Raw genomic sequence first — 25,559 nt, 5'->3', positions numbered from 1 at the left:
ATTGTCTTCCTCTTTATTTTAGAAACAACATTTGACAGCTTTTCTGTTTGTTTCTCTGTTTATTGATGTATTTTATTTTATCCATCCAGTGAGATAAGCGTTATTTATTTATTTATTTTATTTTTTGTGTGGTTTGTTTATTTATTTAAATAAATTGCACAAAAAAGAAGTGATAAATAAACCAATATTCTCACTAGCTAGCAAATAATATTCCACAAACACGTTCTTTGATCTTTTTTTCTGTCTTTCTTTCCTTTTTTTTATGTCTTTCTTTCTATTTCTTTTTATTCTGTGTCTTTCTTTTTTTATGTCTTTTTCTTTTTTTATGTCTTTCTTTCTTTTTCTATTTTCCGTGTCTTTCTTTTTTTTCTGTGTCTTTCTTTATTTCTTGTTTTCTTTCTGTTTTTCTTGAAAAATTTTTCCTTTAGTTTTCTTTTTTTTCCTTTCTTTCTTTTTGTCTGTGTGTTTGTTTTTCTCTTTTTCTGTTTATTTATTTCTTTTTTTAGTGTTTCTTATTGAGTTTTTTAACTATTTATTAAAGTATTTATTTATGTAAATTGTGTGTGTGTTTGTTGGCGCATGCTCAGGTAGTGAACGGCGTTTGCACTCTCACACGTTTCTCCAGACGTCATGCTCGGCCTCGTTCCAATTTGTTGTTCCAAACAACAAACAAAGAAATAAAAAAAAACGCCTTTAATCATCTGCATCTCATCGCGATTCGCTCGCTCGAGAAAAGTTTGCAGAATGAAGTGTGCGCGTGTGTGTGCGCGTGTGTGCGCGCGTGTGTGCGCGCGTGTGTGCGCGCGTGTGTGCGCGCGTGTGTGCGCGCGTGTGTGCGCGCGTGTGTGCGCGCGTGTGTGTGTGCGTGTGTTGTTATGCTTTCATTTGCATAAACCTTGTGTCATTTTTGTTGTTGATGTTGTTTTGGCCTTGTTCCAATTCTCTAGTTTGGAGTTGTGTTTACTTCTGTACGCTCAAGAACACACTTGTAATTATCTCCCGTAATCCCCCCCCCCACCCCCGTTCTGTGGGAGACGTCCCGATAATCCTGTGTGAAGTCGACGCTTTTCCCCGTAGGGTTCACACTTATTTATTCTTCTGCTTTTCTTTTCCCTGCTGTTGATTTTCTTTTTTTTTTTTTTTTTTTTTCAGCTTTGTTGTTTTGTGGGTTTTTTGTGTGTATTTTTTTGTATTTAATAATTACTCTGATCGGTCACGTAGCACAGAGACGCCGAGAGCTGAAACAGCAACACGACAGAACAGGGCAGAGGGAGGAGAGATGTAGGAGAGATGGAGAAATGATAAAGGAGGGGTGGAGAAGTGATGAAGGAGAGATGAAAGTTGGATGGAGAAGTGATGGAGAGATGGAGAAGTGATGAAAGAAAGATGGAGGGTGGATAAAGAAGTGAACAAGGAGAGATGGAGAAATGATAAAGGGGGGGTGGAGAAGTGATAAAGGGGGGTGGAGAAGTGATGAAGGAGGGATGGAGAAGTGATGAAGGAGGGATGGAGAAGTGATGAAGGAGGGATGGAGAAGTGATGAAGGAGGGATGGAGAAGTGATGAAGAGATGGGGGAGGGATGGAGAAGTGATGAAGAGATGGGGGAGGGATTGAGAAGTGATGAAGAGATGGGGGAGGGATTGAGAAGTGATGAAGAGATGGGGGAGGGATTGAGAAGTGATGAAGGAGGGATTGAGAAGTGATGAAGGAGGGATTGAGAAGTGATGAAGGAGGGATGGAGAAGTGATGAAGGAAGGAGGAGGGATGGAGAAGTGATGAAGAGATGGAGGAGGGATTGAGAAGTGATGAAGGAGTGATTGAGAAGTGATGAAGGAGGGATGGAGAAGTGATGAAGGAAGGAGGAGGGATGGAGAAGTGATGAAGAGATGGAGGAGGGATGGAGAAGTGATGAAGAGATGGGGGAGGGATTAAGAAGTGATGAAGGAGGGATGGAGAAGTGATGAAGGAGGGATGGAGAAGTGATGAAGGAAGGAGGAGGGATGGAGAAGTGATGAAGAGATGGAGGAGGGATGGAGAAGTGATGAAGGAGGGATTGAGAAGTGATGAAGATATGGGGGAGGGATGGAGTAGTGATGATGGAAAGATGGAGGAGGGATTGAAATATACTTTATTGACACTTGTGTAATTATATAGTAATGTTAGTGTGTGTGTGTGTGTGTGTGTGTGTGTGTGTGTGTGTGTGTGTGTGTGTGTGTGTGTGTGTGTGTGTTTTCCTGTAGAAACTGGAGCTGGATCGTTTCATGCTGTACGCTCACGGCCCTGATCTGTGCAGAGAGTCAGACCTCAGACACGCCATGGCCAACTGCTTTGAGGCTTTAATAGGTGTGTTTATACACACACACACACACACACACACACACACACACACACACACACACACCTATTGATAATTTGCCTGATATGGAAGTGAAACTGACAGTTATTTAGCTCGTTAAAGTTATTAGCATTATTGAGCACCTGCTTTGTGGCTAACCCCATATAGCTTTAGCACGTTAGCGGTGTTAGCCAGTGTTTAAAACACTGTTAGCATACTGTGTGTTAGCATGATTTATCAACACTCGACTGGTGTCATTTCCGCAGTTCCTTCTTTTCTTGTGATGTATTACTTTATTCTTTATTGCTCTGTGTGCGTGTGTGTGCGTGTGTGTGTGTGTGAGAGACATTCATTACTGGTATTGATTTCATAACATCTAAATCCCAGGGGTGACTCGTATATCATCTCAAACTCCACATACCGCGCGCACACACACACACACACACACACACACACACACACACACACACACACACACACACACACACAAGGACGGACAAAGAAATATTGCATCTGGGGACATAAATAAATAAATACATTTGACCTCTTCTGGAAATGATTAAATTGTTTTTAATATTTCTTTTATATAGATGTTGTGTGTCCATTGTTCTCTCTCACACACACACACACACACACACGCACGCACACGCACGCACACAGATTGCTGGACTGACAGCTCGACAGACAGGTGGACAGACACAGGCAGACTTGTGGACGCACAGACAGACAGACAGACAGACAGACAGACAGACAGACAGACAGACAGACAGATGCATTAGCTGAATGACAGATTGACACAGACGTAGACAGCATACAGAAATGTGGATGGACAGACAAATGGGCGGAGAGACATGTGAGAACACAGACAGACGGAGACAGGCATGAAAACAGGTGGATAGACAGACAGACAGACAGACAGGAGCACAGATGGGTAGTCACTCTGGCAGGGACAGACAGACATAAAACACAGATGGACAGGCAGGCAGACAGGGAGAAAGGTTGATAGACAGACAGATAGGGAGAGACAGACGAAGACAGTTGGACAGGTAGAGTTTTGAGAACGGAAATGTTGTTTTAACAGAAAATGAGGTCACCTTGTAATCGGAGCATTTGATTAGCATCTGTGTTTGTATTTCCCAAAAAATGCTGACGAGTAATAAAACAGATGGGATGGTGAGAAGATAGACAGATTCCCCCTTTTCCCACCTCCACCCCATCCCCTGTTTCATTCATCTGCCTCAGTCAGCGGACAAATGCAGATGTTTAAGAAGGAATGTGAGGAAAGATTGTGTAGGTTTGTCTGTAAGGTGTGTAGGTTTGTGTGTAAGGCTGTAGGTTTGTGTGTGAGGCTGTAGGATTCTGTGTGAGGCTGTAGGATTCTGTGTGAGGCTGTAGGGTTGTGTGTGTGAGGCTGTAGGGTTGTGTGTGTGTGAGGCTGTAGGGTTGTGTGTGTGAGGCTGTAGGGTTGTGTGTGTGAGGCTGTAGGGTTGTGTGTGTGAGGCTGTAGGGTTGTGTGTGTGAGGCTGTAGGGTTGTGTGTGTGTGAGGCTGTAGGGTTGTGTGTGTGAGGCTGTAGGATTGTGTGTGTGAGGCTGTAGGGTTGTGTGTGTGAGGCTGTAGGGTTGTGTGTGTGAGGCTGTAGGGTTGTGTGTGTGAGGCTGTAGGGTTGTGTGTGTGAGGCTGTAGGGTTGTGTGTGTGAGGCTGTAGGGTTGTGTGTGTGAGGCTGTAGGGTTGTGTGTGTGAGGCTGTAGGGTTGTGTGTGTGAGGCTGTAGGGTTGTGTGTGTGAGGCTGTAGGGTTGTGTGTGTGAGGCTGTAGGGTTGTGTGTGAGGTGTGTAGGGTTGTGTGTGAGGGGTGTAGGGTTGTGTGTGAGGGGTGTAGGGTTGTGTGTGAGGGGTGTAGGGTTGTGTGTGAGGGTGTAGGGTTGTGTGTGAGATGTGTAGGGTTGTGTGTGGGGTGTGTAGGGTTGTGTGTGACGCTGTAGGGTTGTGTGTGAGGCTGTAGGGTTGTGTGTGAGGCTGTAGGGTTGTGTGTGAGGCTGTAGGGTTGTGTGTGACGCTGTAGGGTTGTGTGTGACGCTGTAGGGTTGTGTGTGACGCTGTAGGGTTGTGTGTGAGGCTGTAGGGTTGTGTGTGAGGTGTGTAGGGTTGTGTGTGAGGCTGTAGGGTTGTGCGTGAGGCTGTAGGGTTGTGCGTGAGGCTGTAGGGTTGTGCGTGAGGCTGTAGGGTTGTGTGTAGGGTTGTGTGTGAGGCTGTAGGGTTGTGTGTGAGGCTGTAGAATGGTGTTTAAGGTTGTAGGATTAGGAAAACACCTGTAGGCTGAATTAGCATAATCCCATGACACCTTGCTAAACTCAAAAAGTCAGGAGTTCCTCCACTGTTCCACGGCCTGGACAGAACTTTGACCCCAGGACATTATTCCTCCAGGATCCTAGAGAGTCTCTCTGATATCCTTCTCACCACAGTTGTGATTCCCCTTGAATTGGAACACACCCTCTGGCCTGCTTTTTTAAAAATAGCGACCACCAGCCCAGTTTGACGGTCTACAAGCACTGTCCCAGATCCTCCTGCCACACCAACAAGGCGATTTAACTACACCGATCCAGCTCCGGTCGAACCTCATCCGCTGCTACAACCTTCTACCTGGCAACCCGAGGTCTCCTGAGCAGATGTTCTCAATAGGAACTTGGGTTGGGTTTAGCTTGGTCTTAGCCATAATCTGGAGCAGAAATTTTTTTTGTATTTTTTTTTTTTTGTAAAAGCCACGTGGCTTTTTAATGAGCAGGTCACCTGCTCCGTCAGCATTTTTTTTTTACTTCCTACAAATTTCCATCACACACTCGCTGACCGTGCACTTCTCCATCCCTCACACTCCCGCTATCACTCTTGTGTGTCGTGCAGCTCCGAGACGTCGTATCGTCTCATCTTTTTTATCAAAGCCTTTTTATATATATATATATAATAAAAATTTTTACTATTTATTTATTTATTTATTAATTTTTTTGCAAAATAGTACAACATTCATAAAGAATTATTACAAAACAAATTATAAACAATATATTTATTATTATTATTATTATTATTATAAAAATTATTGATTTTGATCTTTGCTCCATGTGTCTTCAAAATTACTCAAAAATTTGCGGACACACTTTTTTTGAGGAATTAATCCAGCAACATGGGAGTTAAAGGTGCAGGTCCTGATGTAGGTGAGAAGGTGAGGACGCTATCGCTGGAGATCTTCCACTCCGACCCAGGAGAAGGGAATTCTGATCTTAATCCTTCCCATGTGTAAACTTTTTCCAGCTGCTTAACTACTTCAGTGGGGATTTTTTTGAATTTTCATTTATTATTATTTATTGTGCGTTTTTTCACGTTTCGGCTTCTTTACTCTCTCCACTGCCGCTTCACTCTTCCTCCTCCTCCTCCTCCTCCCCTCGCCGCTGCTCCTTCGCTCAGGTGTGGTAACCATCAGCTTTTTATTCACTCCTGATCCTCGATAATGAACAAACGGCGCGAGCGCGGCTGCTTCGGAGTCGCGCTAATTTCCATCATAAAGCTGATTTTGTGATTAGCGCCAGCAGATGGAGGGGATTTGGGGTTAAAGCCGAGGAGAGACGGGATTATCTCCCACTCGCTCACAACTTTCACTGATTTTATTCATTCATTTATTTATTTATTTATTTATTTATTTATTTATTTAGCTTTCTTTTTCTAGACAATGTGCAGTGGAGGAAATTCCCTTTCTCTCCTCACTCTGCTTCTTCTTCCATCATTTCACTTTTACATGAAGTGTGTGTGTGTGTGTGTGTGTGTGTGTGTGTGTGTGTGTGTGTGTGTGTGTGTGTGTGTAATTAATGTAGATTCACCTCAGAAGGGGAATAATATTCATGTATTACACCGAACACCCTCATTTACATAATCCGTGTGTGTGTGTGTGTGTGTGTGTGAGCCGTAAAGATTAACACACACTCCTTTTATTGTCTCGCATTTATTTATTTTCCTTTGTTTGATTTTTCTTTCTTTCTTTCTTTCTTTCTTTCTTTCTTTCTCACTGTTTCTCTTTCTTTCTTTCTCACTGTTTCTCTTTCTTTCTTTCTTTCTTTCTCACTGTTTCTCTTTCTTTCTTTCTTTCTTTCTTTCTTTCTTTCTTTCTTTCTTTCTCACTGTTTCTCTTTCTTTCTTTCTTTCTCACTGTTTCTCTTTCTTTCTTTCTTTCTTTCTTTCTTTCTTTCTTTCTTTCTCAATGTTTCTCTTTCTTTCTTTCTTTCTCACTGTTTCTCTTTCTTTCTTTCTTTCTTTCTTTCTTTCTTTCTTTCTTTCTTTCTTTCTTTCTTTCTTTCTCAATGTTTCTCTTTCTTTCTTTCTTTCTTTCTTTCTTTCTCAATGTTTCTCTTTCTTTCTTTCTTTCTTCCTTTTTCTTTCTCATTGTTTCTTTCTTTCTTTCTTTCATTTTTCTTTCTGTTTCCCTTTCTTTCTTTCTTTCTTTCTTTCTTTCTTTCATTTTTCTTTGTTTTTCATTCTTTCTTTCTTTCTCTTTGTCTCTCTCTCTCTGTTTCTCTCTGCAGGTGCTGTGTATCTAGAAGGTGGATTAGAAGAGGCCAAGCATCTGTTTGGAAGGCTGCTGTTCAACAGTGAGGTGTGTGTGTGTGTGTGTGTGTGTGTGTGTGTGTGTGTGTGTGTGTGTGTGTGTTTTCATTGCGTTGTTGGGACGACATGAGAGTTAAGAGACTGTGAGTATAGAAGTATATACATTCCTCTACACGTGTGTGTGTGTGTGTGTGTGTGTGTTACAGGACCTGAGGGAGGTCTGGCTCAACTACCCGCCTCATCCGCTGCAGGTGAGCAAAATGTAGAAAACACATACAGATATAAAAATATAAACAAAAAGAAAAATCTGCTGTGAGAAATTATGATTGAAAAAAACAAGTTCTCTGTAATTCACTAGCATTTAGAAGCATTTCAGTACCTGAAGTAAATGCTCCTGTAGAGGTTCCTCTCCACAGTGGGATCAGGTGAAAGTCAGGCTTTTTGTGAAGGAGTATTGAACCACCTTGTTACTCATCTTAGGCAGATGGGCCTCCTGAAGCTACAGCAGAATCTTAGACAAATGGACCTCCTGAAACTACAGCAGAATCTTAGTCAGATGGACCTCCTGAAACTACAGGAGAACCTCCATGTGATGCTCATGAAGGTTCTTGTTAAATAAACAGAGGCAGGTCTGGGTATTAAGGGAGATGGTAAAAGAAATCAGTATAACATTTTCACAGGTGCAACACACACACACACACACACACACACACACACACACACACACACACACACACACACAGAAGGCAATAGTGAAGGATGATGTTAAGCTGTAGCTCTAACAGCAGAGTCACTATTCCCTTTTCAGCAAGAATAGATGTAAACATCTTGGCAGCACATTCAACTTCTATAACAAAAAAACACCACCCCAAAAGGCCTTCAGAGAGAAAGAGAGAGAGAAAGAAAGTTCATCCAGCAGCAGATAAAACCAGTGCCGCATTAAATGAGGTGCTGACAGAGACGAAACAAAAGCTTTGGAGAAGGTGAAGGGTGCATTAATAAGGGCAAAGAGTCGCTCAGTTAACCACGAGGGTCCTCCTCCTCGCTTTTGCTTTGATTTAGAACATTACAGCAGAAGTAAATCCTGCGCCCATCCCAACCAAACGGGATTTGAACCATCTGCAAGCGGCTAAGATATGTTAGGGAACGTGTGATGTTGCCTCTTGTGGCAAGCAGACTGCCGTTCCACCAGCAAAACCCTGTGATATCCCTTTTGCTGTTAACTATTTAAAGAGAACTACCTGGTAACTTCCCACGAAAACAGTAAGACCAAACACTAGAACCAGCACTGAGGAACGCCGACTGCGGCATCGCCTGCTTCGGGGCGATAAAGGTTGCAGTAGATCCCACCAGATTGACTTCATCCGACGGCCAGCTATTTTAGTTTAGGCGATTTTCTGTATCATGACTTATGACTTAGAGTTGTGCACCTCGGGGGTCATGTGTTTGAGCAGAGTGTTTGGGAGGGTATACTGGAGGTATACCCAGGCTGCTTCCACAATGTGGGACAAGCTCACAGAAGTACTGTTAGGAAGTATAGGAAAATTGCCAAAATGCCATGGCCGAGCACTTACGATACTCTCCATGTGTATGAAGAAAGACCTTTAACAAGGGTTACCTGGAAAAAGTGTAAGAGATATCTGATTGGTCAGTTGCATGGGGATTTGAGTTTCCTAAACTTTGTTTGGGAAGAAAGAGTTGTGCATGTAGGAGGTCATGTGTTTAAGCAGAGTGTTTGGGAGGGTATACTGGAGATGACATCACTTGATTGTATTACCATACAATTGTCATACAAGGGAAGTTTAGTGGATGAACACCCAAGCAGAGAACTTGGGAGCATATGCTGACTGCTTCCACATCTTAACTTGCCAAATGCCCTGATTCCAATGATACTCAAAGTTTTCCTGGAACAAGTGTGAGGTATATCTGAGGGTTTGGGTTTCCAAGGTCATGTGTTTGAGCAGAGGATTTGGGAAGGTATTCTGGAGCCGTTAAATCCTCTGCTCAAACACATGACCTCCTGCATGCACAAGTCTCTCTTTCCAAGCCGATACCACTGGAACTCTGTCTTCTCAAAGGTGTCGCTTGATTGTCTAATTGGACAACAGTTGTTGTACAGGGGGGCGAGTTCTGGTGATGCACAACCAGGCTGGTTTCACACTGTGGTACAATCTGGCAACCTCCAGAGGGATTGTTGAGAAGTATACAGGAAAAAAAACAGCGTGCAACACTAGAGTCAAGCTTCACTGCTAAACTTGCTAATCCAGAAAGGGGGACAAGGTTTGATCGATATCAAAAACCGTGTTCAAGCTTCCAGCGCAGAGACTGTTGTAGAAAAGATCTACCATGGACTGGGGTAACTGTTTTGCAAAGAGTGGGAGACTTGCATTTGAACCATTCTTTTTTTTAATTGCTAAGGACCCCCCAATGTGAGAAACAAAAGAACTGCAACATCATAATCTAATAAATCAAGTAAATGATAGAAAGGGTGGAAGGACGTCTGGCAAGTCTGCCGGATAAGAATCGGATTGTACCAACCAGGAGCTTAGAAGCTACAGACACCTGGCAACAGTCAAAGGGGACATCTTCAAGGGAGGGGTAGGACAAGTTGCGCCCCCAGTTGTAAAGGACTTCCCAGTTTGAGGACCGGTATAAATGGCATGTTTCGAGGTTGGAACCGGTGGGAAAGTGAAGGGAACCAGGTAGTTGCTTCATGAGTTTTCTACCTTGGGAAAGTCTTTAGGATGTCGGAATTGCCTGTTTCTCAATGACTGGGAAGGCCAGATACATTTGAGACTAATTTAATGAGAAACATAGTCTACACAATGCGTCTGTCACAGTCCCGTACCTCTATAAGTTTCGGAACAGTATCGCCCTGAATCGCTGTTTACGGTCCTGGAATTCCGTAAACATGTCTCCAAGTTTATAAATGTGAGCGTCGCGAGCATCTGCTCCTTTTGAACCCGGAGCCCGTGTCATTAACTAGCAAAATGTCATTAGCCGTAATGATGTGACAGCTGGCATTTGGATCGGCGCCGTTAATTAAGGACTCCTCGTCAAGGAGGAAGACGGGGAATTCTTTTAGGGGAAGAACAAGGACAAAAGGAGTGCGACTTCGCCAACCTCGACCCAATTAAAACATTGTCTTTGAAGCATTGTTAGCACCGCGTGACGGGCGTCTGACATTACGTTCTGTTCGGTTGCGATGTCACTTTTGTGGAGTTTTTTTTTTTTTGTGCATTTTTTTTTCCCCCACAAATGAGGATCATGACATTTTCAGGGCTTTAATTCAGTGCTATTTATTTTTATTTTTTTTATTATTTATTTATTTAACATGTTAATAATTTTTTCCGGGTGTTCGTCTGCGTGTCTGAGGAGACGGACAGCGTGTCTGAGGAGCGTGTTTGTGATGCGGATAATGGAGATGTAAACAGATCTCTGTGGGCTGTGTCCCAAACCACATACTACTTCTAACTTTCATGTGTGGCTGGAGTACATTAAAGAGGTATGGTACGTCAGACGGTGGGTGGGTCGGGAAGAGGGGGGTCACTAGGCTGTTGGGGGTGGGGGGGGGGCGGAGACAATTGTGGCAAGACTTTGTAGGGAAGAAGAGGAACAAATGGGCATAAATCAACAAAGTCATTAGGCTGAAACATGAAACAGGTGAACACATTAGGGTAATCAGTCAGTGTAAAGAGGAGAGGATGGAGGCAAAAGCACTGCCTTTTTTTCTTTACTTTCTCAGTCTGTCTCGCTCTGTCTCTTTCTAGCTTTCTTTCTTTCTATGTCTTTGTCTGTTTCTCTAATAATAAATAAGTAGTTGTAATAAAAAGGAACATATGTATTTACATTGTGTGTGTGTGTGTGTGTGTGTGTGTGTTTCAGATGCAGGAGACTGTGACAGACAGGCAGCTTATCGAGTCGTCTCCCGTTCTTCAGAAGCTGACAGACTTTGAGACGGCCATCGGAGTTTTCTTCACACACGTCCGACTGCTCGCTCGAGCTTTCACACTGCGCACCGTCGGCTTCAACCACCTCACCCTGTACGCCACAACCGAGCACAGCCAATCACAACTTAGCACTGCCAATCACAGCCAATCACAACTTAGCAGGAGACAATACAATAGTCCACTGATTCAGCATCACACTAACTTCTCTCTCTCTCTCTCCCTCTCTCTCTCTCTCTCTCTCTCTCTCTCTCTGTCTCTCTCACTCGCGTTTTCTCTCTGTCTCTCACTTGCTTTCTCATTCTTCCCCTCTCTCTCTCTCTCTCTCTCTCTCTCTCACTTTTTCTCTCACTCGCGTTTTCTCTCTCTGTGTCTCTCACTCGCTCTCTCATTCTCTCACTCCTTTACTCTCTGTGTCTCTTATTTGCTTTCTCTCTCTCTCTTTCTTTGTTTCTCTGTCTCTCTCTGTCTCGCTCACTCTGTTTTTCTCTTTCTCTCTGTCTCTCACTCGCTCTCTCATTCTTTCTCGCTCTCTCTCAGGGGTCATAACCAGCGGATGGAGTTTTTGGGAGATTCCATCATGCAGCTCGTAGCCACTGAATATCTGTTTATCCATTTCCCCGACCATCACGAAGGCCATCTGACGGTGTGTGTGTGTGTGTGTGTGTGTGTGTGTGTGTGTGTGTGTGTGTGTGTGTGTGTGTGTGTGTGTGTGTGTGTGTGTGTGTGTGTGTGTGGAGATGTGCATTTGCGACTTCAGTAATGTTGTTGTCAAATGTGAATAAATGTTTATGATCAGCAGTCTGAACTCACACACTCACTCACTCACACACACAGACACACACACACACACACACACACACACACACACACACACACACACACACACTCACACACACACACACACACACTCCCTGCCGACTACTATAGATTAGATTTGTACAGATAAAAATGTACTTTTGATGAAGTACTTCCACAGTCCGTTTATACACACACACACACACACACACACACACACACACACACACACACTCCAGATCTCCATCAGAAGCCACTTTAGTTGCTGTTATGATTTCCCTTCTGACTTGATGCAGGCTTTTATGATTATTTATTTATTTATTTGGTTTTATTTCTGTTTTTTTAAAGCACTCAGCGTGAATAAATAAATAATATCCAACATCGGTTTCTATTTTATTTTACATTCTTAAATTTACTTCTGTTAGTCGCTCTGCTGCCTCGTGCCAGGTGAATTACTGTGCGTCAGTGTGATTTAAACTGTGTGTGTGTGTGTGTGTGTGTGTGTGTGTGTGTGTGTGTGTGTTTCAGCTACTGCGCAGCTCGCTGGTGAACAACAGAACGCAGGCGAAGGTGGCAGAGGAACTGGGGATGCAGGAGTACGCGATAACGAACGACAAAACCAAACGACCGGTCGCTCTGCGCACCAAAACACTGGCCGACCTGCTGGAGTGTGAGTGAGAGAGAGAGAGTTTCTGTGTGTGAGTGTGTGAGTGAGTGTGTGAGTGAGTGTGTGAGTGAGTGTGTGAGTGAGTGTGTGAGTGAGTGTGTGAGTGAGTGTGTGAGTGAGTGTGTGAGTGAGTGTGTGAGTGAGTGTGTGAGTGAGTGTGTGAGTGAGTGTGTGAGTGAGTGTGTGAGTGAGTGTGTGAGTGAGTGTGTGAGTGAGTGTGTGAGTGAGTGTGTGTGTGAGTGAGTGTGTGTGTGAGTGTGTGTGTGAGTGTGTGTGTGAGTGTGTGTGTGAGTGTGTGTGTGAGTGTGTGTGTGAGTGTGTGTGTGAGTGTGTGTGTGAGTGTGTGTGTGAGTGAGTGTGTGAGTGAGTGTGTGAGTGAGTGTGTGAGTGAGTGTGTGAGTGAGTGTGTGAGTGTGTGTGTGTGTGAGTGAGAGTGTGAGTGGAAGGCAGTGATTTAATTCATCGTTAATTCATCCTACCTTTTAAGAAATTTAAGAATAGTATCTAACTCACGCACACACACGCACACACACACACACACAGAGACAACCTTTCAGTCACCTGAAAACACCAGAGAAATCAGTCAGATCCAGAGGTGTGTGTGTGTGTGTGTGTGTGTGTGTGTGTGTGTGTGTGTGTGTGTGTGTGTGTGTGTGTGGCCTGAAGCGATACAGCGATGAATGATGACAAATTCTCTCCTCTCACACATGACCTGAATATTTCAGCAAGTAGAGAGATTTTAGAAAAAAAAATAGTCGGGAAAGCTGTGTGTGTGTGTGTGTGTGTGTGTGTGTGTGTGTGTGTGTGTGTGTGTGTGTGTGTGTGTGTGTGTGTGTGTGTGTGTGTGTGTGTGTGTGTGTGTGTGTAAGAGAGAGAGTGACGGAGGCATATGGACCTGACTGAAGTGACAAATGCACTTTATCACTTTTGTGAAGGGGCGAATAAGAAGGTGAGAGAGAGAGAGAAATTGAGAGAAATAGAATGAAAAAAATAAAAAAACCTATGTGGAAGGAAAGCCTGGTGAAGAGAGAGAGAGAGAGAGAGAGAGAGAGAGAGAGAGAGAGAGAGAGAGAGGAAAATGAGGAGTGACCCTGAGTCAGAGCGACAACTTCACAGTCAATTGCACAAAACTGGCTGATTATAACTGTGTTCTATTATAGACCAGGACTAAAAAAAAACGAGACCCGGACTAAACCCTAAAATACCAAGAACGAGACCAGGATCTCTTGGACTAGAGCTTTGATATGGTAATGGACAGAGTGCTCATGACAGCATTAAGTTCAACTCCAAATCCTGACCACTGGACCAGATTACTGCATCCTGAGACTTATACTAAATTCTAAACTCTAAGCAAAGTCCAATATTTGAACTAAGTGCAAGAGTAAGAAAAACCTTCTACAACCTGACACAACGTGATGCAGCAGAGAGAACGCTCTTTCGAACTAAAGCTCAGACTCAGACTGAAGCTCGGACTCAGACTGAAGCTCGGACTCAGACTGAAGCTCGGACTCAGACTGAAGCTCGGACTCAGACTGAAGCTCGGACTCAGACTGAAGCTCGGACTCAGACTGAAGCTCGGACTCAGACTGAAGCTCGGACTCAGACTAAAGCTCAGACTAAAGCTCAGACTCAGGCTGAAGCTCAGACTCAGGGTTTAATTCTAACTGCTTCCAGACAATAAAAAATGGATGTTCTTAAATTGCGTCTGTATTAAAATTGGAACATGTTACATGGAACATCTTTTTTTCTTTTTTTTTTTTTTTTCCACTCCAGCTTTCATCGCTGCACTTTACATCGACAAAGACCTCGAATACGTTCACACGTTCATGAACGTCTGCTTCTTCCCCAGACTGAAGGTACGTTCGTGTCCAGCAGTCTTATCCGTATATCAAAAGTCTGATTTGTTTTAATTTGCAGCTGGCTAGGCAGGTCCAGATGTGCGTGTCCATTGCAGAGACCTCCAGGAAGCTACTTTTGTGACCTTGAGATCGAGAAATGTCCTTGTACCAGGTTCTGATTAGGTTCCATGTTACAGGATTTGAATTTTGGTGCCTCACTAGCGGAAATAGTACACTGTAAACTGTGCTACTTTCTGATGGAGAGATGGGTTGAGAAGAAACTTCTGCAGTCTAGAGAGCAGCTTTCTTTCCTTTCCTTTTCCTTTTTTTTTTTTTTAGCCTGGCCTGGATTTACACACACACAAACACACACACACACACACACACACACACTTTCTTGCTAGTCCATGCTAATTGCTTGTCTGTCGCGCGTCTCTGGAGAGAGACGGACCGAAGTTCAGCGCGACATCGCCATGACCCTGATTTTCATTTATGAGAAAAGCGACAGGGAGAAAGCGTCCATTTGTCCTTCAGGAAAAAAAGAAGAAATAATTTTTTTTTTTTTTTTCTGCTTTAACGGGGGGAAGACGTGAGCAAAAAAAAAAAAAAAAGAAGGTCGTCAGTGTCCATCCATCGTGATAACTTAACTTCCTGCCGAACAATGAGAACGCACCGGGGCTGGAGGGGAAGAGGGAATGAAGGACAGAGGCCGGAGCGTGTGAAGGTTGCAACAAGTATTACTTTGCGTGTATGGAGAAGAAAGACAGGAAAGCGAAAGTGTAAGGATGGTGTGACCCACCCAAAGTTATTTCAGACTGAGCCAAGGAGGAAAAGATTAATAAATCAAAAGAAATGAGAGAAAAAGAGAGCTTTGGGAGCGAAGCGTGTGGGCACGGGCATGTGTGATATGGTGGGATTGGAGTGATGGGGGTTTGAGGAGATGGAGTGATAGTATAATTGGAGAGAGAGGGGGTATCGAAGAGAGGAAAAAAACGAGAGGTTAAAGTGAAGAAGAGATGGAGGGGTTGAATTGGAGGTGTGATCGCGGAGGAGAGATAGTGGGATTGAAGGGACGGAGGAGTTGAAGTAGGAAGGCCGGCTGGGGTATCAGTGATGGAAGACCACATGTGAGGAAGAGATGGATGGATTGGAGAGATGGAACTATGGGCTGAAGTGAAGAAGAAAAGGAATGGTTGAAGAGGTGAAGGAATTTGAGAAGGTGAGGTAGGTAGAAGTGATGGAAGATTAAATATGAGGGAGAGATGTTGGTTTGGAGAGATGGATGGATTGGAGAAGTGGAAATATGGGCCAAAGAAAAGAAGTAGGGAGAGGTGGATGATTGGAGAGATGCAACTATTGGATGAAGTGAGGGAGAGATGGAAGGACTGGAGAGGTAAAACTATGGGCTAAAGTGAGGGAGAGATGGAGTAGTTGAAGAGACAGGGATTTTAGGAGGTGAAGTTGGAAGACTAGCTGGAGTAAGAGAGATGGAAGATTAGATGTGAGGAAGAGATTGGATTGGAGAGGTGGAACTATGGGTTGAAGTGAGGATGAAATGGAGGTGGAGGGATTGGAGTTTTGTGAAACATCTCGGGTTGGAGAGATTGAGGAGAAGAAAGAAAGGAAGGATGGTGGGATTGCAAAGAGGGAGGTTTTGTAGAGATGAGGGAATTGGAGGAGAAGGTTGGAGTGATGGTGAAAATGGAGCGAAAGAAAGATCGGAGAGATGGATGGGTAAAAGTGAGGAAGATTTAAGGAAGTGATGCAGAGATTGTGAAAGATGGAGGGATAGAAGGGGGACTTGAGATGCAGTTGTGGAAGGGATTTAAGAAATGAAAGGAGATTGAAAGGACAGCTAAAGAGGGAGAGATGGAGGGATTGACATTATGATTGAGGAGATGAATTATTGGACAGATAAAGGATTTGAAAAGATGGAGGGATGTGGGAGACGGAGAGTTTTGAGAGGGAAGGATGGGGGGAAATTGAAAAGATGGCGGGTTTTGTGGAGAGATGAAGTTGTCGAGAGATGGAGGGGTTTGAGGCATGGAGAGAGACACGGAGGGGTTGAAGAGATGGAGGGATTAAAAGAGTTGGCATGACAGAAAAGATTCATAATATGCAGGGATTGAGGGATTGGAGGGATGAAGGGATTGGAAAAATGGATGAGTTGAATGAAGGGAGAGATGATATTTTATTTAGTGAAATAAAAGAAAAAATGATTAAATGATTAGCGGAGGAGGAATTAAAGGACAAAATCCAGATAAAGATGGAGAGATTGAAGTGCATGGTGGAAGGAGGTATAAAGGCGTGAGAATGGAGAGAAGCGAAGGGCAGAGGCAACAAGAAACAGGATGAGAGCGAAACGATGGAATGATGGAGAGATTAGAGAGGCGAAAAGGCGCAATGTGACGAGGGACGACGCCGGAGATGGTGTGAGCTGCAGATCATTTCAGATGAAATGAGACAGAAAATGGGTAAAAAGAAAAAGTGATTAGAGAAGAAGGGAAAAGAGACGACGGAGGTGAAGGGAAGGAAGTTTTTTTATTTGAAAAAAAGGAAAGGATTTAACAAAAAAAAAGATTGAAAGTGAATAAAAAAAGAACAAATTGAAAGTGAAAATGAATTGAATAATGAAAGGTAGGAAGGAAGGAAGGAAGGAGGTGAGAGAGAACTGAAAGTGAAAGAAGGATGTTATTAAAGGTTGAAGTGATAAAGCAGGATGGGAAAGAGTGGGAGAGGTAACTGGAGGAGGGATGATGGAGGGATGCACTCATTAATGAAAGAGTTTATGATTCTCTATTCACGTGCACTTTTCCTCCCTTCACCCTGAGTGCACTGTGCTAATGGGATTATCTTTAAAACCGCAATGTCCTCTGAACACACACTGTGTGTGTGTGTGTGTGTGTGTGTGTGTGTGTGTGTGTGTGTGTGTTTTACAGGAGTTTATCCTGAATCAAGACTGGAATGATCCAAAGTCTCAGCTCCAGCAGTGCTGCCTCACCCTGCGCACTGAGGGCAAGGAGCCAGACATCCCGCTCTACAAGTACACACTCACTACACTCTCAATATGCTCTCACTACGCTCTCATTACACTCTCACTACGCTCTCACTACACTCTCACTACACACTCACTACGCTCTCACTACACTCTCATTACACTCTCACTACACTCTCACTACACTCTCAATACGCTCTCACTACACTCTCACTACACTCTCACTACACTCTCACTACACTCTCAATACGCTCTCACTACGCTCTCATTACACTCTCACTACACTCTCACTACACACTCACTACGCTCTCACTACACTCTCATTACGCTCTCACTACACTCTCATTACGCTCTCACTACACACTACACTCTCACTACACTCTCACTACGCTCTCACTACACTCTCATTACACTCTCATTACGCTTTTACTACACACTCACTGCACACTCACTACACTCTCATTGCGCTCTCATTACGCTCTCACTACACATTACACTCTCACTACACATTACGCTCTCACTACACTCTCACTACACTCTCATTACGCTCTCACTACACATTACGCTCTCACTACACTTTCATTACGCTCTCATTACGCTCTCACTACACACTCATTACCCTCTCACTACACACTCATTACACTCTCATTACGCTCTCACTACACACTCATTACGCTCTCACTACACACTCATTACACTCTTATTACGCTCTCACTACACTCTCATTACGCTCTCACTACACTCTCATTATGCTCTCACTACACACTACACTCTCATTACGCTCTCACTACACACTCATTACGCTCTCACTACACACTCACTACACTCTCATTACGCTCTCACTACACTCTCATTACGCTCTCACTACACTCTCATTGCGCTCTCACTACGCTCTCACTACGCTCTCACTACGCTCTCACTACACTCTCATTACACTCTCATTGCGCTCTCACTACACACTCATTATGCTCTCACTACACACTACACTCTCATTGCGCTCTCACTACGCTCTCACTACACTCTCATTGCGCTCTCACTACACACTACACTCTCATTACGCTCTCACTACACACTACACTCTCATTACGCTCTCACTACGCTCTCATTACGCTCTCATTACGCTCTCACTACGCTCTCACTACGCTCTCACTACGCTCTCACTACACTCACTACACTCTCACTACACTCTCACTACACTCTCACCACGCTCTTATTACATTCATTACGCTCTCACTACACTCACTACACACTCACTACACACTCACTACACTCTCACCACGCTCTTATTACATTCATTACGCTCTCACTACACTCTCACTACACACTCACTACACACTCACTACACACTCACCACGCTCTTATTACATTCATTACGCTCTCACTACACTCTCACTACACACTCACTACACACTCACTACACACTCACCACGCTCTTATTACATTCATTACGCTCTCACTACACTCTCACTACACTCTTATTACACTCTCCTGTGTTTCTTTCCTCTTTTTCTTCCTCTCCGATTGATTTTTTTGCTCTTGTTCTGGATGATGGATTGTGTTGGATCTTTGATGTGGCCATGAGGTGCAGACATTCACCTTTAAATTCAGAGTAATTACATCCTAATTAGGTGAGCGCAGTAGGAGATACAGCCCTGTTTTATAATGAACCTGTGTGTGTGTGTGTGTGTGTGTGTGTGTGTGTGTGTGTGTGTGTGTGTTATTTTATTTATTAGTAAGTTGATAAAAGATCACAGGGTTAATTCCGAGTGACATTTGGGGTTTGGAATCTGTCAGCGTCGACTCTCTGTATAAAGTTGTGTCATCGTCCAAATATTTATCTACCTGAGCGATTTTGTTTTGCTCCTCGTTCCGACTCGAGTCCTCCATGTTTGGACAGGAAATGTCACGGAGTGCCCTTGAGCTCCTGTGACCTTCTCTCTCTCTCTCTCTCTCTCTCTCTCTCTCTCTCTCTCTCTCTCTCTCTCTCTCTGTGTCTCACACTGTAATGTTCTGCACTCATTGTTGCTGCATTAGTTAACGTGTGTTTTCATCATTATTACTCTCACGCTTTTCTTTTACACTCCTCCCACTCTTTCTTCCCTCTCGCTTTTCTCCGTCTCACCTTTCTTTTTCTCCCTTTCTTTTACCTTACTGTAGTTTCTCACTGTTTTCTCACTCTTCGCTCTCTTACTTTTCCCTCTTAATCTTCCATCTCTCCTTTTTCTCACTTTACTATCTCTTTTTCTCGTGCTATTCTATCTGTTTTCGCTGGTCTCACTCTTTGGTCTCACTTTTCTCTTGCTGTGTCTCGCATTCAATTATGTCCTACTCTATTCTCATTTGTATCACTCTCTTCTGTCGTACTTTTCTCTCACTTTTGATCTCACCCATCTCTCATTTCATCTCACTCTTCTCTTATTTTCCTACCGCTTCTATCCGTCTCACTCTTCTCTCACTTTATATCTCACTCCTCTCTTACCTTTTTATCACTCAAATCTCATTCCTCTCTCACTCTTAATTCTCTCACGTTTCTCGTTTTCCACAATTTTTTTTACACACTGTCTCACTCTTCTCTCTCTCATCCTTCACTTCTCAACAAGGTTGTATTAAAAAGCTCAATCGATTGCGTTAAGAACGAATTGGGTGTTTGTTTCTCTCTCTCTCTCTCTCTCTCTCTCTCTCTCTCTCTCTCTCTCTCTCTCTCTCTCTCTCTCTCTGTCCCCATGCAGGACGCTCCAGACCGTCGGCCCGTCTCACGCTCGCACCTACACGGTCGCTGTGTACTTTAAAGGCGAGAGGATCGGCTGTGGAAAAGGACCGAGGTATGGAGATCAGCTTGAGTTAGTGGTGTCCCGTTCCCTCTGTTCCCTCCATCAGGGTGGAGTTATGGGAGTTATCAGGGTGGTGCAGCTCAAATATGGTTCATCATCTGAAGAACTGAAAGAGGGAGCAAGAGGAACACACATCTATTAAACATGTTCTTTTTCTCCACACAGTATACAACAGGCTGAGATGGGAGCTGCAATGGATGCTCTGGAGAAATGTAAGCTCCTCCTCCTTCTGCTCCTCCTTTCTCTTCCTGGTCCCGCTCTAGCTTCTCGTCCTTCTGTTTCTGCTTCTCCTTTTTTCTCCTCCTTCTTCTTCACTTCATGCTCCTTCTCCTCCTTCTTCTCCTTTTTTTTGGCTAATCTTTCTACTACTTCAGCTTCTCCTCCTGCTGCTTCTTCACCTTCTCCTCATACTCCTCTTCTCCTCCTCCCTCCATCCTCTCGCCCCTCCTGCCGCGTTACTGCTAAACAGACTGTAAGCGAGTGTTTGGAAATAAAAACATGCTGCAGATTTGCAGGTTTCAGTGTGACAGCTGGAAGAAACAGATGAGTCATCATCTCTCTCTCTCTTTCTCTTTCTCTCTCTCTCTTTCTCCCCCTGATTCAGTCTTTCACCTTCTTATTCTGTCGCTCCTCTCTTGTGTTTTTTTCTTGCACTCTTGGCTGCTGTCAGGGTGATTGATATTTGCTCATTTGTGGTAAATGAACACCTGTCCTGCACTTCTCCCTTTACATAGGAATAAATTAGCAATGTTTTCTTCAGTAAGATCAGATGAATTTCCGTCTCTCTCTCTCTCTCTCTCTCTCTCTCTCTCTCCCTCTCTTTCTCTTTCTCCCTCTCTTTCTCTTTCTCCCTCTCTCTCTCTCTCTCTCTCTCTCTTTTTTCTCTCTCATTCTAACTCACCCCACACCCCCTGCTCTTTTCCATCTGATTCATCTTACTGTCCTCCTCCGCACTCTCTCACTCCTCACATAGTTGTCTCTCTCTACTGTCTCATTTCCATTTCTCACTCTAGTCTCATGCCACTTTCTCACTCTAGTCTCACTTTACTTTCTCACTAGTCTCACGCTACTTTCTCACTCTAGTCTCACTCTTCTGTCTCGCCCCACTTTCTTACTCTAGTCTCTCTCTACTGTCTCATTCCTAACTCTCACTCTAGTCTCAATCTAATCTCTCTCTCTAGTCTCACTCTACTCTCTCACTCTACTTACTCACTCTAATCTCACTCTAGTCTCATTCTAGTCTTTCTTCTGTCACTCTTATTTTACTCTTCTGCCTCACTCTAGTCCCACTCTAATCTCTCACTCTAGTCTCTCTGTCTCATTCTTAACTCTCACTCGAGTCTCAATCTAATCTCTCACTCTACTTTCTCACTCTAGTCTTACTCTAATCTCATTCTAGTCTTTCTTCTGTCACTCTTATTTTACTCTTCTGCCTCACTCTAGTCTTACTCCAATCTCTCACTCTACTTTTTCACTCTAGTCTTACACTTCTTGTCTCATTCATTTTTTTAACACCCAAATATCCCTCTTACCTTTTCTTTCATTACCCTCTTCTTTCTCATTCTTTTCTCACTTTTCTCTCACTCAAGTCTATCACTTTTCTGTTTCAGATTTCTCTCATTCTTCTGTCTCACTCAAAACTGCCACTCTCACTTCTCTAATGTTTCTCTTTGATTTTGATCTCAGCTTTCCATCACACTCTTCTGTCTCACTCAGATCTTACTTTACTCTCATTCTTTTGTCTCACTCAACCCTCTCACTCTTCCTTCTCTCACGATTCTCGTTCACTTTCAAAAGTTTTTCACTCTTCTCTCTCACTCTGGTCTGCTCATTGAGCTCATGTTGGTTAACAGGTTGAAGTATCAATGCTCCAAAGTTTGAAACTCCTGCAATGTTTTCCCCATAATCGCTTCGAATCTACGTTTCTTTCTTTTTTTTTCTTCGTTCGTCATTCGCTCTGTTCCAGATAACTTCCCTCAGATGGCCCATCAGAAGCGCTTCATCGAGCGCAAGTACCGGCAGGAGCTGAAGGAGATGAGGAGGGAGAGAGAACGGCAGGAGCGAGAGAGCGACGACGCCGAGGACGCTCACAAATAAGGACACACACACACACACACACACACACTGTATAATAATCACCACAAAGGGAACATGGATAAATGAACTTGTTTGATGTGAAGCCTCTTGTCTTTAGGGGTCATACCATTATTTAAAAAAAAATAATAAATACTGCACCCCAATGTCTTTGAAGGTCATTTAATACGTTTTTATTTGTTTTACACATTCTGTAATGTAATAAAGTTTTTCCTCCATGTCCACGTCTCACCCAGGTCTCTTTTTGTTTTTTTCCACCCCAGACTTATAAACGGTGACGCGGCAAAAGAAACTCTTTTAGAGGCGTGAAAACACGAGGTCGCACCGTCGCTATTTATTATTTTTTTTTATTTTTTTTTGCTTGAAACATTCGAAAGGTAAAGAGAAATCAACAAAGTGTTTACTCATCAGCAGCCCAGGGGTCAGTCGGGACGCTCGGCGGGTGTCGCCTCACGCCGCTTCACGCCAGTCGTCACATGTCGATTTGATTATAAACACCTCCTGATTTATCCGCTGCACCTCGAACGGTGAGAAAATAAAATAACAGCCATAACAGGGTTTTTTTTATTTATTTTTTTATTTTTTATTTTTTTTACAAGTTTTAAACTCTTGTTCGAGGCACCAAGCAGACGGTGCGCAGACGGTGTGCAGACGCAGTGCGACTTCAAAGCCGTTTAAATCCACTGAGGAGGTCAGGTCCAGAGTTAATTCTGGGGGTCGCGTTTGTTATTTAGTGTTTTAAATGGAAACAACTGACTCGCATTCTGACTCACTGATTGCTAATGACTTATTCATTGTTTGACTCCCCATATGACTCGCTGACTGGGAATTTAATGTCTGGGTAAATGACTGACTCATTCACAAACTGACTCACAATCTGAATCACTGACTTAGAATTTTTCTGACTTATTGACTGACTCATTTAGGGACTTTCTCCCTATGTGACTCTGACGTAATTTAATGTCTCTGACTCATTCACTGATTGCCTCACCATATGGCTTACCAACTCTGAACTTAATGTCTAAGTAACTGATTTACTCACTTTTAGACTCGCCAACTGGCAACTTAATGTCTGTTTTACTCACTGACTCTTTCACAGACTGAATCACAATCTGACTCACTGACTTGGCACTTATTCAGTTACTGACTTATTCACTGATTGACTCGCCATCTGACTTACTGACTTGGAACCTAATGTCTAATTTAGTAACTGACTCATTCATGGATTGATTCACTATCTGACTCACTGCCTCAGAACTGACTCAATGTCCGATTTAGAAACTGAATCACTCACTAATTGACGCACAATCTGACTCACTGACTGCTAATGTAATATCTCATTCATGGACTGACTCACAATCTGACTTATTTGACTGGTACTGTCCCGATTTTTTTGATTGACTCATTCACTGATTGACTCTTTATCTGATTTGCTCCCTGTTAATGTAATACCTCATTCAGTGGCTGACTCACAATCTGTCAGGTAATTTATTGACTGACTCATTTACAGAATCGACTCACCATTTGACTCATTAATTTGGAATTTATTATCTGATTCACTGACTGACTCATTTACTGATCAGCTCACCATCAGGCTCACTAACTTGTATTTCAATGCCTAAATTGTTGACTGACTCACTCACTGATTACTCTCATACTGATTCACTGAAAGACTCTTCCGTGCCTCACTGAGCATCTGACTCTCAGGACTGACTCAAAGACTTAGACTCAGGGATTGATTGACTCCCTAGCAGAGAGACTCACTAAGTTTTTGACTGGCAGGTTATTTAACTATACACTGACTGACTTAATGACCATAACACCAAGTCTTTCCACTGGACATTAGGGCATGTAGTTGAAAAGGACTTGTGTACGCAATGATCTTCTCCCAACAAACACGTGATACATGGAAAACACGTTTGTATTTTTGGCGTATTTTAATATTGTATAAATCTTCAATATAAAATGACAGTGTATAGTACAGTTGTTGTGTATAATAGAGGTTGTTGTTACATGTTGTGTGTAAGTTTTGTGTATCGCGTATTTAAGAGTCAGGTTCTAGGGGGAACTCTGAGCCCTCAAACCAAAAGCCATGTGTGTGTGGTAGCACGAGTGACTGATTCATCACTGAATCACTTGCAGACAGACACACTGAGGAAATGAATTACTGACTGACTTATTCAAGGACTGACTCGTGAAACCTGTTTTATTTTGTTCACTGAGAAACACACTGACTCGCCATTTGACTCGTTGACTGAAAATCACTGACTGACTCGATTACCGTCCATCGAATTTATCACAGACGATTCATCACTCACAGATTCACTTTACATTCTGATTCACTGAACAAGGCTTACTCGCCAGTAGAATGACTCACCAGGCCGATTTGTTTTAAGATTGACTCCACAAATGGACTCAATTCCACAATTGACACATCGACCCAAATCTCGTAAAAAAGTATTTGGTTATAGTTTCCTGTTTAGGCTGTTTCCCACTTTCCTTATTTGGTCATCGCTTCCTGGTCTTGTTAGCCCTCACTCTAGCTTTCAACGTCTTCCTATGGTCTGTTCTCAGACCCGCTACCTGAAACTCCGGTAACACTCTCGCAGAGGTCTTTCATTAATGCCGTTAGACACTTTTATTGTAAAATATTTGGCTTAAAGTTCGTTCAAAACTGGAGATTAAAATCCCACCACCATCAAAGCCTCAGCAAGTCTCTTAGCAACCCTCTGGTCTTCAGCGTCCTTTATTCCCGGCAGGACGGATGTAATTTGACTTTCTGTACATTTCTGTTACAGTTAGTTATATAGTTAGAGTATATCGCAAAAGAAATCCGTCAGTCATCTCTAGTAAACTCCATGTTGGATTTCGATTTCTGGCGCTTTCTAAAATTGCACAAATTTCCACAAACCAATCAATCAAATCCGTGTCCCGCTTTAGTTTTTTGGGGTTTTTTTTACGACTCGCTGTCGTCTCCTCCGTACATGTCCGCGAGCCTCTTAAATCTCGGCCCCAGCTCGCTCAGGAACTCGTAATCGCTCCAGGCGTCGCTGCTGACTGATTCCAGCGAGCTGAGGCTCTCGGCAGTGGAACCGTTTCCTTCGTACGCGTACGTCGCCAGAGAATCGTACGGCGGCGCCGCCGGGTCCGAATCGTTCTCGGAGAGCCTCAGAGAGATGAAGTCACGGATGTCAGGTTCTGACTTCTGGTTGTGGATTTTAGGCGCAGGGCGGCGCAGGATCTCCGGAGGGACGTCCCTGCGCTGCTTGGTATCGTCGAGCGATTCGGCTTTCCTCAAAGTCCCGATGTCGAAAGCCTGGGTGTCTTCTTCGCCTCCGCCTTCGTCATCGTAGCTCACCACGTTGTCCCTCACGTCCTCTTTGGAGACGATCAGCGGGTCGAGCTTCTCCCGGTGCCCCTTCAGAGCCGTGAACAGGACGACGATCACTACGGAGACAGCGAAAA

At 43.6% G+C, this 25,559-nt stretch overlaps 2 protein-coding genes across 5 annotated transcripts in view; one reads left to right on the top strand and one right to left on the bottom strand.

The window, feature by feature from the left end:
- The window catches only part of drosha (drosha ribonuclease III), a 64,386-nt gene extending 42,072 nt beyond the window's left edge, over window positions 1–22,314 (top strand). The window contains exons 21-31 of the mRNA XM_083557227.1: window positions 2,242–2,344; window positions 6,903–6,973; window positions 7,131–7,175; window positions 10,810–10,967; window positions 11,412–11,517; window positions 12,198–12,339; window positions 14,110–14,192; window positions 17,114–17,217; window positions 19,899–19,991; window positions 20,166–20,212; window positions 21,967–22,314. Of these exons, the coding sequence (XP_083413353.1) occupies window positions 2,242–2,344; window positions 6,903–6,973; window positions 7,131–7,175; window positions 10,810–10,967; window positions 11,412–11,517; window positions 12,198–12,339; window positions 14,110–14,192; window positions 17,114–17,217; window positions 19,899–19,991; window positions 20,166–20,212; window positions 21,967–22,097 (1,083 nt within the window). The 3' untranslated portion in view covers window positions 22,098–22,314. The remainder of the gene's footprint in view (window positions 1–2,241; window positions 2,345–6,902; window positions 6,974–7,130; window positions 7,176–10,809; window positions 10,968–11,411; window positions 11,518–12,197; window positions 12,340–14,109; window positions 14,193–17,113; window positions 17,218–19,898; window positions 19,992–20,165; window positions 20,213–21,966) is intronic.
- A 1,698-nt stretch (window positions 22,315–24,012) lies between these two features.
- LOC310734811 (cadherin-10-like) overlaps window positions 24,013–25,559 on the bottom strand; it is a 35,052-nt gene continuing 33,505 nt past the window's right edge. For all 4 annotated transcript variants that reach the window (XM_083557231.1, XM_083557233.1, XM_083557230.1 and 1 more), the window contains exon 12: window positions 24,013–25,541. In XM_083557231.1, coding sequence (XP_083413357.1) covers window positions 25,051–25,541 — 491 coding nt within the window. In that variant the 3' untranslated portion in view covers window positions 24,013–25,050. The remainder of the gene's footprint in view (window positions 25,542–25,559) is intronic.

This window comes from Silurus aristotelis (assembly GCF_946808225.1).
Source record: "Silurus aristotelis genome assembly, chromosome: 12".
NCBI lineage: Eukaryota > Metazoa > Chordata > Actinopteri > Siluriformes > Siluridae > Silurus > Silurus aristotelis.
This window is presented reverse-complemented; position numbering and strand designations above follow the sequence as displayed.